The 18,271-nt window shown below is 43.2% G+C and overlaps 2 protein-coding genes across 5 annotated transcripts in view; one reads left to right on the forward strand and one right to left on the reverse strand.

Moving 5' to 3' along the window:
* Positions 1–354: 354 nt before the first annotated feature.
* MRPL35 (mitochondrial ribosomal protein L35) lies at positions 355–5,025 on the forward strand. The gene is made up of 4 exons (XM_034771286.1): positions 355–512; positions 3,045–3,231; positions 4,252–4,396; positions 4,631–5,025. Exons 1-4 carry the CDS (start codon positions 479–481, stop codon positions 4,817–4,819), a joined length of 555 nt encoding a protein of 184 aa, XP_034627177.1. The 5' UTR covers positions 355–478; the 3' UTR covers positions 4,820–5,025.
* Positions 5,026–5,902: 877 nt separating this feature from the next.
* Positions 5,903–18,271, reverse strand: part of REEP1 (receptor accessory protein 1) — a gene marked incomplete in the record, with an annotated part of 101,850 nt that continues 89,481 nt past the window's right edge. For 2 of the 4 annotated variants that reach the window (XM_034771280.1, XM_034771281.1), the window contains 2 exon segments: positions 5,903–9,809; positions 15,039–15,190. In XM_034771280.1, coding sequence (XP_034627171.1) covers positions 9,738–9,809; positions 15,039–15,190 — 224 coding nt within the window. 4 annotated transcript variants of the gene reach the window in all.

Genomic DNA, 18,271 nt, shown 5'->3' on the forward strand with positions numbered 1-18,271 from the left:
GCTACACAGGCACTGAGGTACCGGGCGCCACTGAACACCCCCAGAAGCGATGTAACGATTGCCTGGCCAGCGACACACTCATTGAGATGAGATGAGAGGAACGCGTAACCGAGTCAGAGCCGCCCTGCAGCGGAGCTACTGCACCGCGCTGCCCACAGTGCAGGGCCGGGACTGGGCAGCACCAGCTCTGATTGGCCCGCGCTGCACCAGGGCGAGTAAACCCCGGTAACGCCCAGCGCAAGGCGGAATGGGGCTGCATGCCCAGCTCCTCCCGCCCCCGGAGCACGCGCACGCGCACTTCGGCGGGGAGGGGGTCGCCAGGGCGCGGGTAAGGAAGGAAGAGCCTAGAGCCACCGTCCGGCCTCTGCCCCGCCCCCTCCCTGTGACCGCCGGTCCCGCGGGCTCCCCGTTCTAGTCCCCGCCCCCTGCGCGGCATGTCCCTCGCTGCCTGCCGTAGGCAGTCTGCGCGGCTGGCAAGATGGCGGTAGCTGCTGTTACGCGGAGGGTGTCGGGTCAGTGTGAGAGACTCTACCGGCGGGGGGAGGTTCCCTGCCCGGGGGGAGAGCGGGGGATCGGGAGGGAGGCTCCTTGCCCGTGGGGGGATGGGGGAGCCCTGGTGGTTCTTGGCCCCATTGCAGCAGCCCCCCTAGTGGGGGAGGGGTAGTACGGTCCGGGGCAGCACAGACCGGGAACCCTCCTGTCCTGGCTTAACAGTCAGCTGCGCCAGTTCGCTGCCTCTAGGGGACACGGGATTTGGGTCTGGGAACCTCAGACTGAGGCTCTGCCCCAGCTGCACCCAGATGGGGGTGAGCAGGTGTCTGTTTTTCGACCTGACCACCTGGTCGAAAAGGGATCCTGGCGGCGCCGGTCAGCAGTGCTGACTGGGCCATTGACTGTCAGGTTGGCAGTGCCGCACAGCGCAGCTGACAGGCTCCCTGCGGTTCCCAGGAAGCAGCCAGCCTGTCACCCCTCTGGCTCCTAGGCGTAGGGGCAGTCAGGGGGCACCGCATGCTGCCCCCACCCCAAGCACTGCCCCCACAGCTCCCATTGGCCATGGTTCCCCTCATCCCTAGCCCCACTCCAGAGCCCTCAGCCCCAGCCAGAGCCCTCATGCCCCCCTCCACACCCCAATCCCCAGCCCTGATCCCTCTCCTGCCCTCTGAACCTCTCAATCCTAATCCAGAGCACCCTCCTACTCCCCAAACCCCTCATCCCTAGCCCCACCCAAGTCTGCACCCCCTGCCAGAGGACCCTCCTGCCCTCCGAACCCCCCAGCCCAGAGCCCCCTCCTGCATCCCAAATCCCTCATCCCCAGCCGGAGCCGTCACCCCCTCTCGCATTCTAACCCACTGTCTCAATCCCCTCCCACACTCTGAACTCCTAATTTCTGGTCCCACCTTGGAGCCTACACCCCCAGCTGGAGCCCTCACCCCCTCCTGCACCCCAGCCTCCTGAGCCAGCCCGATGAAAATGAGCGAGTGAGTGAGGGTGGGGGAGGAGAGCAAACAACAGAGAGAGGGGGGAATGGAGTGAGCAGGGGCGGGGCCTCAGAGAAGGGGCGGGGCAAGGGTGTTTGGTTTTGTGTGAGTAGAAAGTTGCCACCCCTACCCACACTGACCATGTGTTGGAGATGGAGGGGTGTAACTGGAAGTGGATTGCGGCAGCCCTTGTTGGTATGGTGGGCCTGTGTGGTTTGCAGCGATGACCAATCCCAGCATGCAGTACAGCTGTGTCACTCAAACTGGGATGGAGCATCCTGTGCAAGATGAAGCAGTGCAGGCTGGGATTTGGTATTTTTATTGCTGCACCTCCTTGAATCGAAATGAAGCATTGCATGCTGGGGCACGTCTCCATGCACCTGACTCCAGGCTCACGCACATGACAAGCCCAACCTTTTGGCTTGTCCTCACCCTGTTTAGTGAGCCTCATAAATAGCTTTAAAAAAGGTCAGTCATCCACAGGCAGCTGATGGAACGTGATGTAGGTGACCTCATCTTCAAATTGGATGTGAGGGCTGTACATAACACGGTCCTCCATCTCGAAAGTTCTTGGGTCAGGATGGAGAACTGCATGTTGGAATCTCATTTATGCGGGGTGCATCTCCATATTGAAGGTGGCTGTGGCTATGGCCACGAGTGTGTTTTCCCTGTGAGCCATGCTTTGGCCATTCCTGGTTTAGACAAACTGCAGCTTGTTGGTGCTGTGATTCCCTGTAACCATGGATGGTGTGCAGTGCTCTGAAATGCTGGTCTGTTTTGCCAGAAGCCTAGCTAAACGATTTCTAAAACATCATCAAAGGGGAAACAGGGTGATCTGTGTGCTAAACACTTCAAGGAACGTGTCAGGTTGGTCAAAAGCTGTGTATATAAAGCGTAATGGGGAAATGAATTTTGTTTCCTATTTGCAATATTTAGTTTCAGGTCATAAATGAGCAAAAAAAGCATCAATATTAATGTCAGTCTTTTACAATTTATAAAAGAAGACTTATTTCTAGATGTCATTAGTTTGAAAATATTTATTGAAAGGTTCTTTCATAGATTCTAGGACTGGAAGGGACCTCGAGAGGTCATCGAATCCAGTCCCATGCCCTCATGGCAGGACCAAATATTCTTTCTTTCTTTTTCAAGATAATGTACATGAGAGCAACATAATATTTCCAACAGGGTCTTTGGTCAGTCAACCATCTTTATAAAACTTTCATTGACCGCTAGGGGGCAGATCTTCAAAAACTTTCACACCCAGAAGCTGATGATTCTGAATTTGGTGCTAGAATGAAAGTCATAGGTGATATTGAACCTACATGTTAGTGTCTGAGGAATATCTAGCTCTACATTTTCAGTCAGTGCGATTTTGATGAGTACCATTGCCAATCCCACTGTCTGTCGTGTGCAAAGTGTCTAAACAGGGAATTTAGCAGATTTGTAATTAAGTGGTATTAATGTTTATTGAAACACAATAAAACGTGGGTTCAGGTATCAGGTGGTTTCAACCCACTGCTCACTTTTCATTAACTTTTCCTGATATTATCTATTCTCTCTCCATAGGGATTTTAAGACCTCTGAATTTTCTGGTCCCTTTGGCTTACAACAGCTCCTGCAACATCCGTCTTATTTCTGGACTCTCCATACAATGTTTCAACCGGGTGCAGGCACCGTTAGCTTCCTCTGTTACGAAACCTCTGCTGTCTATTAGTGATCTGTCCTGTGGGTGTCCTCTCTCCATCTTTAACAGGTATGGTATGTTTTTAAAGGGTGAATGTTACATAAAACCTATTAGAAAACAAAGAGCCTGCTGTAAAATTTGCAGAATGTAATACACACTAGAGTCAGCACTAGAACTTTCCTTCATATTTCTCACCATTGCACTAGCCCAGTACACAGTTCAGCTCAACCAGTGGCATCAATGGATGGAATGCAGTGTAGACCACCACCAGCATTTTTGTCACCGACCTAACTCTGCTCAGAGCAGGTTGCACCAGTGCTAGAGCAATGATGGGAAACAAAGAAAAATACTAATCTACACAAGCTTATAAGGAGAGTGTTAGGGTTAAACCTGATTCCTATCCCAATTCTATATTCTCAGCAACATTTTTGAAAAGTAGCATCTTTCTCCAATTTGGCATGGGAAGTTCTGTTGCTAATTGTCACTCTTGCAAGCAGGATCAGTTTTTAAAACTCCTTCTCCCACCTGTATCATGTCAAGACCCTTCAATGAAGCTGCAAGATCGAACATGCCTCAAACATGTACCTCAGCTCATCGCAATAAGAATCCTTGTTATAAAACTGGTGTTTGTTTTATTAATTAAAATAATGAATGCCCCAAATCTCTAATGTTAAAACATGTAATTTTAACTTTTCACCTGAAATAGCTCCTGTTACACTACCCTGAGTTCTCCACTCCATTTTTAAAAGTTATGAACCAAAGAAAACTGTCCATACAGTGCTTAGCACAGTGGGGTCCAGGTCCATGACTAAGGCTCCTAAGTGCTACGATAATATAAATAATAATAATATTTGAAATTCACTCAACCAGACATTTTGCACTGCAATATAATAAAGATGTATACGTCAATACTCCGCCAAAGGGCCTATTGAAATGTTAGATCAGTTTGCTTTTAAATTTCCTCAGGCAAGTTGGCGTAAAGCCATTCTGGGTTTTCCAGATGGAGTCAATCAGGTGCTGCGTTCTGGGGAAAGAGCACTTCATTCTTGTTAAATTACATATTTCAGCTTTTTCTGTTCTTTATTTCAGTGTAACACCCTTACTGCCACGTATCCTTCAGCAGCCAGTGAGGACTCTCACATATTATAGCCTGCGAAAAGGAAAGAGGAAATCTGTAAAATCTGTGGTCTACAGATTTCTCCGACTGCACTGTGGCCTTTGGTTAAGGAAAAAAGTAAGGCTTTCATTTTATTAAATATGAGATCTACCCTTGCTTAAAGACAGAGTGAGCCAGCTGCCTTCCTTCCTCTAGGGGTCAGTAGTGATTGGAAAAAAATCCAAAAAAAATCCAGGGTCAGAGTTGAAAGCTGACTTGCTCAGGGCATGGGGATTGTTGAGGTATGGGGGGTTACTGTTGCTAGACATCCGTCTATGATAAAGTGATGTAGAATTCTTTGTCTTCTGACAGGCTGGTTACAAGAAAAAATTATGGAAAAAGTCTATTCCCCAGAAAAGACGCTTGAGGGAACAAGTGTTTTGCAATAAAACACAAAGTAAACTCCTTGATAAAATGACCACTTCTTTCTGGAAGAGAAGAAACTGGTACGTTGATGATCCCTTCCAGAAATATCATGATCGCACAAACCTTCGACTATAGAAAACCTGTCTCTTCTGTGTCTCAGTTCACACTTTTGTTTTTCCTCTTACTGCCCAATATATGTCATTGTATGTGGGCTGGGATCTTTTTATGCATTTCCAAAGACAAATAACTACAACCTGTCATTTTTCCACATGCAAATATATGGTCTGATTTGAATTATTGGTACAAACACCCAAATAAACTAATTCCAGATTGTGATTGGAGTATTGAGTCATAGTTGGTTATTGTATTTCACTTCACTAAAGTGGAGGGGGGCAAGGGGAAAAAGTGAGAAATTCTGATTCAGCTAAATATTCTGAATTTCTTGTGGTGAGATTCTTGCAATCGGGTATAAACAATATATGTAATTGAACATCTAAGCTAAATTTTAAGAATTGATATTAAAATGGGAATGTTTAAAGCAGTTTGAAAAATACAAATACTATAGAAGGGTATTACCAAAGCACCTAGGAGCCCCCCAGTCATGGACCAGGACTCCATTGGGCGAGGCACTGTACAAATACAAAACAAAAAGACAGTTGCTGTCTCAGTGTCTGCATTAAATGAGTGGGGCTACCATTTTAATAACTTTGCCCAGTTTGATACTGACGTAGCTTCTCCACGGGAAAACACTGAAAATTAGTGTGTTCCGAATGTTGGTCACTGGGAAACTAAAGTGATTAAAACAAATGTTAAATTAGTTAAAATTAGAGAACTTCCCTTACAACCACTCTGAAAGTTTCTAATTTTCATTCCTTTCTTGTTAATTGTGAATAATTGCCTGCTTGTTAATCCTCTTAAATTCTGGCTCTATTTTACAGTACCCGATTTGGTACACACATGAGCCTTTTATATGAAACCATGTATGTGATTTTAGTTTTACACTCTAGGTCAGGATGATATGTTTGCTTCTGCTTTCACTAAGGCCCAATCCCGTGCGTTCTTTAAAACTTGGCAGCCTGTAGACAGTGTGACAACAGTAGCTTCAAACTGTTCCATTCTCTTTACTGTAGCCTGTCAATCAGTTCCACTATCATTTGTTTAACAAGACAAGGCTTGCTTTATAATAAAGCTGTGGTAGTCCAATGAATTCACTGGTAACATGTTTAGTAGCTGTATTTTTTCCAATTGGTAATACAGAAAGGAATTCTGAAGGACATGCAGCATTTGGTGAATACATCTATATACAGTTAGCAAGAATTAAGACAACTAAATAATGCCGTAATAAAAGTAACAACAAGTATTCTGGCCTGCCAGATACATTGAACAGACTGAAGATGCTTTCTTCTTTGTTTTTTTTTTTTTTTTTAAAGAAAAGATTAAGACTTTATTCAAGATGTATATCAAGCATAACAAAACCAGCAAAACTCCAACCTTTGGAATACTGTTGTAATGTCCATCCTTATGAGGCTTTACGTATACTATCTTATCACAGCTCTTTTCTACTGATCATGAGAAAGAAACCTCTTTTAAGTGCACAGTTACGATCCTTAAATATGTTTGTATAAGTGTGAATCTCAAAAGTACGCATAGTGTTCTTTACAATTTCAAATACGTGCTAGGTGCAAAACAGGTACCCGAAACAAATAAACAGCAAAAGAAGACTGATTAACAAGCATTCTGTCACAAACATATAGATCTCATTACTACATGAGAACACGGTTATTTCACAGAGCACAGTCAAAGGCAACAGGCTGTTTACATGATGCCAGAGAGCATCACGTCCCTCTAGTAAGCCTTTCCTTCTTATTTTTTAATCACGAGGTAATTTCTCCCCTTGTTGTTAGAAACAGAAGGCCCGGTTCTCCTCTTCTTTATACCAGGTTTACTTTTGTATAATTCCCTTGGCTTCTGGGCAATTACTCCCAATTTACACTAGGGTAAGTGGAGCCTTGGCTGTAGTTGGAAATAGCCCTGCTTCAACAATCATTGCAGCTACACTGGGGCAGATAGTTACATTTAGACAAGGATGCGTAAGGGTTTGCAGTGAGTTGCTCAAAGTTTACCCCATTCATAATTAAGGTAAATCCTGTGTAAACCTGCAGGCTAATTCACTGGCCCAGGCACCAAAGAAAATTCTCCAGACACGGGATTTCTGTCCCCTTCTCTTCAAGGCTTTAGTTTTATTTCTTCAAAATAACACATTCAACATATCATTGCCTGAGCTGGGGTCTTTTGCAGGGGCCTAACTACTCCATATGGGCTTACAACCCCTTGAGAGTCATATACACTGGGTTCTTTCCCCAGAGCTGAAGACTGATGCTGGAAGGGGCCTTGCCCCCAATCTGAGCTCTTGTTCTTGATGAGAACCAGGTTATATTCAAGCTACCTGCTCCTTGATCTTACTGCTTCAGCTGGGTGGCAACTGATTAGTCAGAGGAGGGGCTGGGGCCCCATTCCCCTTAAAGGGCCAGCTAGCATGTGATATTCTGATTAGTTCAATTGACACAAACCCAGGTTTGCCTTTGTCTACTGCTAGTGGTCAGCCCATGTGTAGCAACACCAATTGTTGAACTGAGGTTATTCCCAAGGGGAGACAGTGCCTGAGAGAAGAGTCAGGACCAAAGAACATATAGCTGATGTGGATGCCAAATAAACATATGTATCTGAATGTTAAAATGACAGACCTTTAGAGGAAGCATTTGTAAACAACCTGTGTCTGTAATACACTGAATTCAAAGCGAGTGATTGTTCTATCCTGTGTACAGAACACTATACCACTCAGTGTACATGTTTAGGCATTCACATTTCTTGTCAGTCTATACACAAATACACAGCTTAGTTGATAACACATTTTTGCCAGCGATATGAAAAGATTTTTTTTTTTTCAGTGAATGTCTTCGAGAGATAAGGCAACTCCCTTGTCAACAGTTTCACCTCAGCTTTTAAGAAAACCGAAACAGTCAAGTTTACAGTAAAACAGCAGATCAGACATTTAATAACTTTCGTGAGGATGAATGTTAATACAGTGTGTATGAGAGTAGAAGTCATCAAATGTTATGCAGCTATATATTTTTATTTTTGGCATAATTTGAGTGCAAACTTGTCAGCTTTTGTTTTGTCTTATGGCACCCTATTGCGTAGCACTGAAAATGAAGCTTGTTTGCAACAGGATTTTAATTTTAACTAACACTTCAAGCAAAGTTCCTTTTTTTTTTTTTAATTGTTGAAAAATCAAATTGACTCTAGAGCTGCTTAACTTAAATACATAAGCTTAGCTACTCAAAGCTTTTGCTGAGTGTGTTCTAATGACGGAATATTTTTCAACTGCCATCTAGAACACACTTTTTTTTAGCATATAGTCTTCACAAAACACAATCTACTCACTGCTTAGAAGGGAAATCAGATTTTCCAATAACAGGTCCAAATATTGTGGCAATCACAAGAAATGTCTGTTTGCCCTTTCCTCCTACTAGCCAAACTGATACAAATCTTTGTGGGGAGGGGACAGCAGTAATTTTTACTTCTCAAACCATTTAAGGAAGCTTCAGAATTACCTCAAGATGAGTTAGCAAGAAGGCTGAGATTTAGAAGCCTATCCGGCAGATAATATTTAACAAAGGCCACGTCGGATATGCTTATCTCTGAGCCTGGTGCACTCTAACCAGTCATTGGCAGGCTGGGCCACTTCTGTACCTGAACTAGGTTAACAATATTATTCATAATCAAGTCTGTTTATTGATCAATTATCAATGGCAATCATGTCACATGATTCTAAAAGTTTTTCTAGTCTATGGGAGAGGGCCAAGAGCAAACACAAAGGGCCACATAATTAACTCATTTATGAATTTCACATGCTTTTACATTTACAGGAGACACCAACTTTAAGCACAAATACACTTATCCTACAACTTCTTCCTCTTCTTTTGTATTTAGCATTTATATATGGATACCAATGCACCAGCCAAACTACAGAGTCTCATGGTTTAAACCAGAATCCACATACTGGCAAAATTCTCTCCAAGCCACATGGAAGAGCTCAATTCCAATGTTCTTCTCTGGCTATGGGAGTGCAATTCCCACATCCGCTCCAGTAAAGCAAAACATCTGAAGTGAGCTCATACATGCAGATGAGGAAGGTGAATTTTGCCCTATGAAATCAATGGCTAATGTGATTCTGGTTAACATTGTAGCAGTTATTACAAAGATGGCTTGCATATATTGTAGAACTGCCAGTAAAATGTTGGTCAAAAGTTATAAGATTAATTCTTTCATTTTCTACAAAATATATTACTCTTCTTCTGGCTCAGGAGTATCAAAATTAAGACTCCCCTACTTTATTTTGTGAAATCAGTTTATTCTCTTGTACATTTCTCTTTCTCATCATCTCTAAGTTGTTTTCTCTATATTTTCAGCACAATGACTGGAGTTCACATAATTTACTTGCAGAAAAAGAAATGGAGTTGCAGCTCAACTTTTGCTAATAAGTCTCAGACATTCTGTACAGTAGAAAGAATTCAAAATATCTCACGTCAGTCACAGTCTTGTTATAAGATGGAGGAAGGGTAGGGAGAAAAATCTATGGCTCCTGCAAGTCCACTTCGTTAAGGATAAAACCATAAATAGATACATTAGTCAAAGTATCATTGAGATCTATTGAGTATTTTTTTTGTTTGTTTGCATTCACAAGCTAAAACTATGCAGACACAACTAATAATTGCAAATGTACAGCCTGACAGGGTTGGCTGGAGTGGTTGTATATTCTGCAAATGAAACAGGGGGACTCTGACACTGTTACCACCTGTGAGAGTGTTCTAACATGTTATGGGAAAATGCAAGTAACATGTAACTTAAGGGAAGAGAGAAAGGCCATGTCTGCAGTGCTGCACATCAAATCGCATCCATCTCACTGCTGTTTTTCTACATAATTAGCAAGTAGCTCTTTAAGGCAGAAGAGAGACATTCTGTGGATCTTGGTGCTATTGGCTCATCGCACTCACATGGTTTCAGTGGTAGAGGTCGAGGTACTTTTCTTCCTGAAGCGAGGTCTAAGGGGCCTAGGCGGTGCCTGTGGGGAATCAAGAGAAGGTTTTGTTGAAACAGTAGTAACATATTGTGTTTTACATCTTCAAAGTGATGTACAAATATTAATTTGCTCATCCTCATGATACCTCATGTAGGGAAGGTAGGTATTATCCACATCTAGAGATGAAGAAACAAAGACCAGATCCCTAATAAATCCCCATTTAAAGATTCCCTAAATAGGCAGCTGGAAATTTCCCCAATATGAGAGAATCCTTAAAATCCTGTAGCCAGTTCAACACAATCACCCTTCTGGGCTCCTGACTTTGGAGGCATGGCTAGGAAGGAGAATGGCTAGAGCGCACTGTGCTTCAATAAACCCTACCGGTGTAATGGCCCCTAGGAAGCCATTATAAGCTAGTGCAATTTACAGAAGCCTTGAGACTGCTCTAAGTTATGCCCCTATTATCAGGAGAGCAAAAAGGTGCCAGAACGCCAATTTTGGCACTCCCGACCCCAAACACTGCTCCAGGGCACCTGAGAAATCAGTTGTCTGGGCCCCACAAAACCCAAGGCCCACTCAAAAGGGAACAATGCATGCTATGACCTGTAGCCTTCACAGGCAGCCTCTTCATAACAAAAGACAAGGACATCTGCAATCTTTTCTCCATTTTATGCCAATTGGATGAAGCTTGTGAACTTCTGCCAAGCTGCCAACCCAGATTCCTTGTCCGGACAAAGCCTGGACACAGCTTGAAATGATTTCAAAACAGAACCATTGAAATTCTGCCGTACAGTTACATTACTGATGTGGAGTTCTTAAAAACAGACCTCTTCAGACATAATAAGTGAGCTACAAGCGTTCACTGTACGACTCACGGGGAGATCTGCCAGGAGGTCTATCACGGCTGCCCAAGTGGCAGGTGCCAGATTAACTCAAATCCTGGGTAGTCCCACTCCCCAAGTCTGAGAGAGAGAGAGAAAGCACCCCAAGCAGCAAACAGACCATTATGTGGTATTGTTAACCACTGGTGCATAGTTCACCCAACAGAGCTACAGCATGGCACAGTTATGGTTTGTGAGAGTCACACAGCAAACTAGTTAGATGAATCTTAAAGCGGTAGAAAGTGTTGCTCAGTTTAAGAATGTATTTACATCCATCATGTAGCAAACTGCCTATGCAGTAGCAGAACAGCGTATTCTGACACTCCATAACATGGTAGTACTCCCGAAGAGTGCATGGGAGCTGAATGAGTATAAAGTGATACAACATACAAATCACTTTTCAACGTCCTGTCAAGTAGTTAGATTTGCTCAACACATAGGGCCAAAACCTGCCCTGGTTTAAGGGAGAACAGATATCATTGGCTTCACTGTAAATTGTGCCTGCTTACACCAGGCTTAAGTAGTGTGGGCCATCATCATGCAGCTTAACCTGGCATCTCTGACCCACTCCCATTCTCTGACAGACAGTACCCCAAATCTGCCTTTGGCCCCAATCCTAAAAGCCTTACACCAGAAAAACTCTGCATGAAATTAACAGAAGTTTGGCCTGAGTATGGGCTGCAGGCTTGAGCCTCTGGCCGTTTGTTGCATGGCTGGCAGATCTAGCTATCTGAGGTATTTACATGGCCTCCATTACCGTAGTATCTGAGCACCTCACAATCTTTAATGCATTTCTCCTCGCAACACCTGACAGCTAGGGCAGTGCTATTATCCCCATTCTACAGCTGGGGAACTGAGGCACAGAAAGACTAAGGTCCAGATCCCCAAAGGTATTTAGGCAGCTAGCTTCCACTGATTTCCATTTGAAATCTTTGGGGATCAGGGCCTATATGACTTGCCTAAAGTCATAGAGGTAATTATGGCAGAGCAGATTTGGAAAGCCCCCAACCACTGGGGCCCACCCTTCCTTTTTACTTCGGGAATAGTCAGGAAATAATTTCTAAATATTTCTCAAGTTCTCTTGTCTTTCCATTAGTTTGCAGTTACCCACAACTGATCTGCAACAAGTATGTATTTCCAGATCACAGCAGAGACAACTCCATTTCTGCTATTTTACCCGTTTCAATCTTTACAACCAGACTCATGGGTTAACTCATTTAAAGGTCTCTGCACAGAATTATAGAATCATAGAATTGTGAGACTGGAAGGGACCCCAAGAGGTCTTCTATTCCACTCCCCTGCATTCAAGGCAGGACTAAGTATTATCTAGACCATCCCTGACGGGTGTTTGGAGATTTTTAAGGGCTGGTTAGACAAAGACAGAGATTCCACAATCTCCCTAGGCAATTTATTCCAGTGCTTAACCACCCTGACAGTTAGGAAGTTTTTCTTAATGTCCAACCGAAACTGCCCTTGCTGCAATTTAAGCCCATTGCTTCTTGTCCTATTCCTTATCACAATCTTTTATTAAAACTGTTATCATGTTCCCTCTCAGTCTTCTCTTCTCCAGACTAAACAAACCCAGTTTTTTCAATCTTCTCTTATAGGTCATGTTTTCTAGACCTTTAATCATTTTTGTTGCTCGTCTCTGGACTTTCTCCAATTTGTCCACATCTTTCCCAAAATGTGGACACAATACTCCAGTTGAGGCACAGTCAGCATGGAGTAGAGCGGAAGAATTACTTCTTGTGTTTTGCTTACAACACTCCTGCTAATACATCCCAGAATGATGTTTGCTTTTATTGCAACAGAGTAACACTGTTGACTCATATTTAGCTTGTGGTCCACTATGGCTCCCAGATCCCTTTCTACAGTACTCCTTCTGAGGCAGTCATTTCCCATTTTGTATGTGTGCAACTGATTGTTCCTCCCTAAATGGAGTACTTTGAGACATCTCAGGTCTCCTCCCAGCTTCTCATGTAATGCCAATGCCAACTGCTTCTCTGTTCTACTTCTCTTGTGTTTTAAAGACATCAGATACCCAGAGGAGGGGTGTGGGGGAAGAAGTCTTTAACGCAGGCAAAGGAGCTCCTGGCAGAAAAGCTGTGACTTTCCAAAGGGGTGGGGGGTAATTTGGCTTCTTATTCCTTCAATGCATGAAAAAACTACAATCGGTTCTAGCACTAGCTGTTACCCTCCTCCCTATACCCCAGACTTGGATTTAACTGAGCTTTGGGTGCCGGGGAAATGAGTTGGGGATGGTTTCTAAGAGGGTCCAGAGGTTCATGCTCTGTAAAGTGAGAGGCTGAGACCAGGCACTGTACGGAGAAGCACTCTGCTAGTCCACTTCAATCCCGACCTGGGACAACCCTGAGGGTCAGCTAAATGATGTGAAAAGACCAGGAGGTGCATTATACTGGATCAACCTATTCGTTCATCCATTCTATTACCCTGCCTCTGGCAGTGACCAGTATCTGAGGCCTCTACAACATACACCTAATATCCAGTGGGACCCATTCCATTATCTTTTTATTATGAATTGCTTATATTGCTATAGCACCTTCCAACCGAAGCTCATACCACACTTCGTGAACATTGTTTAATTTAGCTTCTCAATCCTTCTGTGAGGTAGGGTGGGCCCATTATCCCATTTGTACTGATGAAGAAACTAGTACAAGACGTTTTGTTTAGACACTACACTGATGAATTCATTAGATTAGATAGATTATTTGCCCAATGTCAGAGGATGTCTGTGGCAGAGCTCGCACTAGGACCCAAGTCACTCAGGTCCGAGGCCTGTGCCACAAGCCCATGCTCAATGATCTCTTCATCTCTGAATTCCTGAAGAGCACTACGGACCTAATGGAAAATAAATCCGAGATAGAAATATCAGAACTGAGGCTTCCAGCCAGAAGGGCAAAACTTGGAGAGGATCCCACTGGAGCAGCTGCAGAAGGTTATCCTGGGTATAAATCCTGTGGCCTTCATGGATCCTGCACTGTGCGTGGAGCTGCCAGAGGCATAGACACCATGTCTGGAATAGGAGCCATCCACGGAATAGATAGAGTATCAGAGGAGTAGATCCCACAGTAGCTTTGGAGAGGGCTGCTACTGGGGCAGCAGAGCTCCCCTGACAATAGAGAAATCATTGCTGCATAGTTTTGGGATGCTTCTTGGGTAGGGAGGGGAGGGCAGGGCTCTGTGCTGGGGGCCCACTTCACAGTTTTGTCTGTGAGCAGCCACCTTCTCTCTTTCCCTTCATAGTAGCATCAGAGAGGGGACAGCACCCTAGCCTGAGGAGCTACCATCCAGAGGCAAGGAGACTTCAAAAAGTCCAGGTCTCTTCTCTCCCTCGCCACCCACAGCAGGGCCAGGACTAGGACTGGCAGACAGCAATTCAGAGAGTTAACATGTAGCATAACTGGTGAGAAGTCACTGAGATTTTCAAAATTCCTCCCCCATTAATGATCTCAGGTATTATTAGAGCCATAGATAAGGACACTTTAGAGCGACGAGTATTATTTTTAACCCAACAATATCCCCTTTCATACTCTCTCTTTCTGAGCCAAGTTAAGCATGTAACTGTTCTGACTTACCCATTCGCAGAGATTTCCCACCTTTGATTTCTTAGGACCTATATCCGGGCAGACAGCAGCTGCCTCCATTTCCCCAAAGATCTGGAAGGCTTCCTCATGTCTGCCATCTCCGATATCTTTTAAGTATTATTCCTTTGACTTGTCTGCCTGGTGGCTGTATTTCCTATGAACATGAGTGATGCTAAAACCTTTTCTGGCAGAGCACAATGTGTGCTCTTGTATCCTTTATATGTCTGTCTGTCCTTGTTACAAATTAAAGCATACTTGCTAATATAGGGCCTGATTCAAAGCCCATCCAAGTAATGAAATCAGTGGAAAGACCTATTAATATCAATGACCTTTGGATTAGGTCCATATTGAATATGTATGGATCTGGCTTTGAATTCTCCCAAAGTTTTGGGGTGTTTGGATCTAGAGTTTTGGTCCTGACCCATCTCCCCAGCTGTCTTCCCCTCAGGTATGACAATAAAAATTCCCCTTAAGTAAATGCAAAGTGAAATGGAGAGTTTTGTATATCTCCAAAACCTCACATCCAAACACCTCAAAACTTTGGAAGAATTCAAAGCTGGCTCCTAATTTTGCAGCTCTGATTTGTTCTTATACGTGTGGAACTTAAACTCCCATAGGGAGATTCCACACCTGTAGGAAGCACTGAATATCCAAGCCCAGACCCACCCTGCAAGACTGAAAGTAGAATATTGGCCTCAAACAGTGTTTTCATTCCAAAGAGAGATGTCCTTCTGGAAATCCAGGCAACCTTGCAGGTTGCAGCACCTTTTCCAATATGGAAGTACCTCAAGAGTTTGTTCCTTCTTTTTGAGCCTTCTGTTCTTGACCATGTGATCCAATAAATCATGCTCTTCATCATCTGAGAACACTAAGTCTTTTGTTTCACAGTTTGCCTCACGAGGCTTTTCACACGCATCATCCATGTCTACCTCAACCACTTACAACAGCATTTTAAAATCTACATGGTGAAAACAAAGGATAAGGAAGGTCAGTGGTGACTTGACTTCTGCTGTTCAATTCACTAATCCCACCCCAAAGCCATGCATCTTCCAGAGAGTAATAGAAATGGAGTTGATAGGTCACACTCTAGTAACAGTGGTTGTGGTGTCAGAAACCAAAGTAGCTCCAGCTTATGGTGTGTTTATAAGTTGTGCTGGACTTTTTAAATGGAATTTAGACTAATTTAACAGCCCATCTGATGTTATGTAGATTCCATAAGCAGTTAGGTGTAATCATATTTGGATCACAGATCAATGAAACGGCTAATCACTCTAGGAAAGCGTTTTTGGCAGCATATTGATCTGAACAAACATACCCAGGGAACATTTTCACCACAGCAAAAAAAAAAACAAAAAAAACCACCAAACTTGTAACTGAACCTGAGGAATTACTTAGATCTCCTCTTGCATTGTCCACTTTGGTTGTGTTCACACTACAGAACCGAGCCATTCCTGGGTGAATTAGTATGGCTGCACTAGCAGTAATGGTTCAAGATGCCCATCCTAGCCAGGCTGCCTTGTGTTCTGAACTGCTACAGTTTTGCCCCATGTTTGGTGCTCTTCTAATTCCGGTCAGTTGCATTGCCCTCAGGACACCTATTCCACAGTTCCTGGTACTGCTTCCAGAAAGGAGTGGATACTGGGAGATTTCCAAAGCCACTCTGACTACAATCAGACCTCGCTGATGTAACTGAATTTGGCCCGCTGTGTGCAGACTGAAAATGTTTGTTTAATAGTTAATGTCTGTGCAGCATTTTGAACTTTTTAAGTGCTATATAAGTGCTATTATATGGAGGCAGTTCGAGTCATTAGCAGTACTGGCAGATTGTGGTCCAAGGTTGCTATGGTGTATCCAGACAGTTAAATATGATGATATTTTTAATGGGTAGTACAAAGTATGAATCAATGAAATGGTACCTAGCTACAACTAAACCTCCTACCACTCTACAGACAATTTGCTATGGTACTTTTATAGTGAAAATGATGGCTTATATCTTTTCCATTCTGAATTGTCTTGGGCATGGAAGCTTTTGCTGCTTGTACAAATATTAATGACAATCACTGGCTCAAGGTCCAGTATAACTAAAGATTTTTTATAATCATCTAAAACAGCATAAAAATAGCAATTTCTACCTCTCAGACTGATAAGTGCACAAATGCGATAATAAGAGGATCCTTAAATTCCTGATAAGTATACTTAGCATTTTAAGTCTTCAAAGTACTCAACTAATCATTTGTCATGCCACCCCGTGAGTTACATAAGTATTATCACTAGAGCTGTGACACTTTCTTTCCCCTTAGAAAAATGCATTTTTCACGCCTCAAAACTACTTGTTGAATTTGGGACTATTTCAAAATGTTTTGTTTCGACTTTTCAATGCCAAACAGCATTTCCATTTCAAATTTAGTCAATTTAAAAAAAAACCACCCAAAATGGCTGAAGTTAAACAAAAACTCAAACACCCCCCATCCCTCATTTGGAGTCAACCACACACATTATGGTCAACCTGAAACAAAATAAAAAAACAAAATTGTTTCAGTCAATTAGAAACAAAAAGTTTTCAGGTTCTGCAATTTGACCCAAACAATTGATCCAGTTTGAATCAACCCCCAAACCAAAAAATCCATTATTCACTCAGCTCTAACACGACCCTTATTACAGACTAAGGGCTTGTCTACACTGGCACTTTACAGGGCTGCAACTTTCTCGCTCAGGGGTGTGAAAAAACACCCCCCCTGAGTGCTACAAATTTCAGTGCTGTAAAGTGCGAGTGTAGACTATTCCCCTTGTGGAGGTGGTTCTTTTATAGCTCAGATCCTATAGCTCTGGTGATTGCCTGTTGAAATAAACTAATAGTTCCTGAGAGTCATGATCTTAGTCCACGAGATCAGGTTACCTCTCTACATACCAAGTTTCCTTAAACCATTAGATCCTGCTGCCTGTATCAATTTATCTGTCATCTCAATAGCTAGGTCGGAATATGGCTCTAGTGGTTTTTAGTAAGGGCAGTAAACATCTATTTTCCCAGCAATGTCAAGCAGTGTCGAAAAATGTTAAAACAGAGAGGCCAGGGACAATGCTGATTTCAGGTTTTACAGATGATTTCAGTTCTAAAAAAAAGTGTGGGAAAATCTTAAGTATTCTCTAGATCACACTATAAATTAGTCTGGGTACATTTCATTTTCATTGCACAGCATTTTTTTCTGACACCTGGAAAATGATATTTTCAGGAAGAGCTCAGTTCATTTTGTTAATAGAGCATGCAAGATGCCACACTGGTATTAATCACTTAGCCACCATAATTGCACTTAGCCACCATAATTGCTCAAAAACACAATTTATATGCAGGCTCTGTTTACAGCTGTGTTTTAAGTTCACTCCATCTCTAAAGGGAAGCACTTCAAGTGGGGGCCCTTATTAGAATAAAAAGCACATTACTGTACAGTAATGGTTCAAACTATCTCCGTCACCCCAGTAGAAATATGGACGACTGTAGCAATATTAAATATCTATGATTCCACAGTGTCAGCCAATCAGCTATTTCCTACATCGTTCTCAAAATCACCGATGAAGAACTTGAAATGTAGTCTTCCGGATGGAGGCTGGTTCAGTGGAATAGTGGCTGACCTATCTATAAAGTACTGCCTTCCTTTAAAAGAAATGTAAGGACTGTAGGGAGCTAGACTACTACAAACTAGACAGAAATAACATTTTGCCCACCTATATATAACATCTCCCATCTGAAAGTCCTGTGCACATGCACCCCACACACTTCCTGGGTGTGGTGTTCTGTCCCATCTAGTGACACCGAGACCACTTAGAGAGAGATTAATGAGTTTGCTCTACAGCCTGAGCTAAGGACCATATGGCTTTTAGCTCATGGAGTAGAGGTTCATGCATTTAGCTCCAGAGGTCCCAGGTTCAATCCCAATGATCGGGGTCTGTTGGTGTTACACAAACATTAATAAAGCCTCTCAGAGGGGGATATTCTCACTTTATAGCTGGGGAAACTGAAGTA

The sequence above is a fragment of the Trachemys scripta genome, chromosome 5, assembly GCF_013100865.1.
Source record: "Trachemys scripta elegans isolate TJP31775 chromosome 5, CAS_Tse_1.0, whole genome shotgun sequence".
Taxonomy (NCBI): Eukaryota; Metazoa; Chordata; order Testudines; family Emydidae; genus Trachemys; species Trachemys scripta.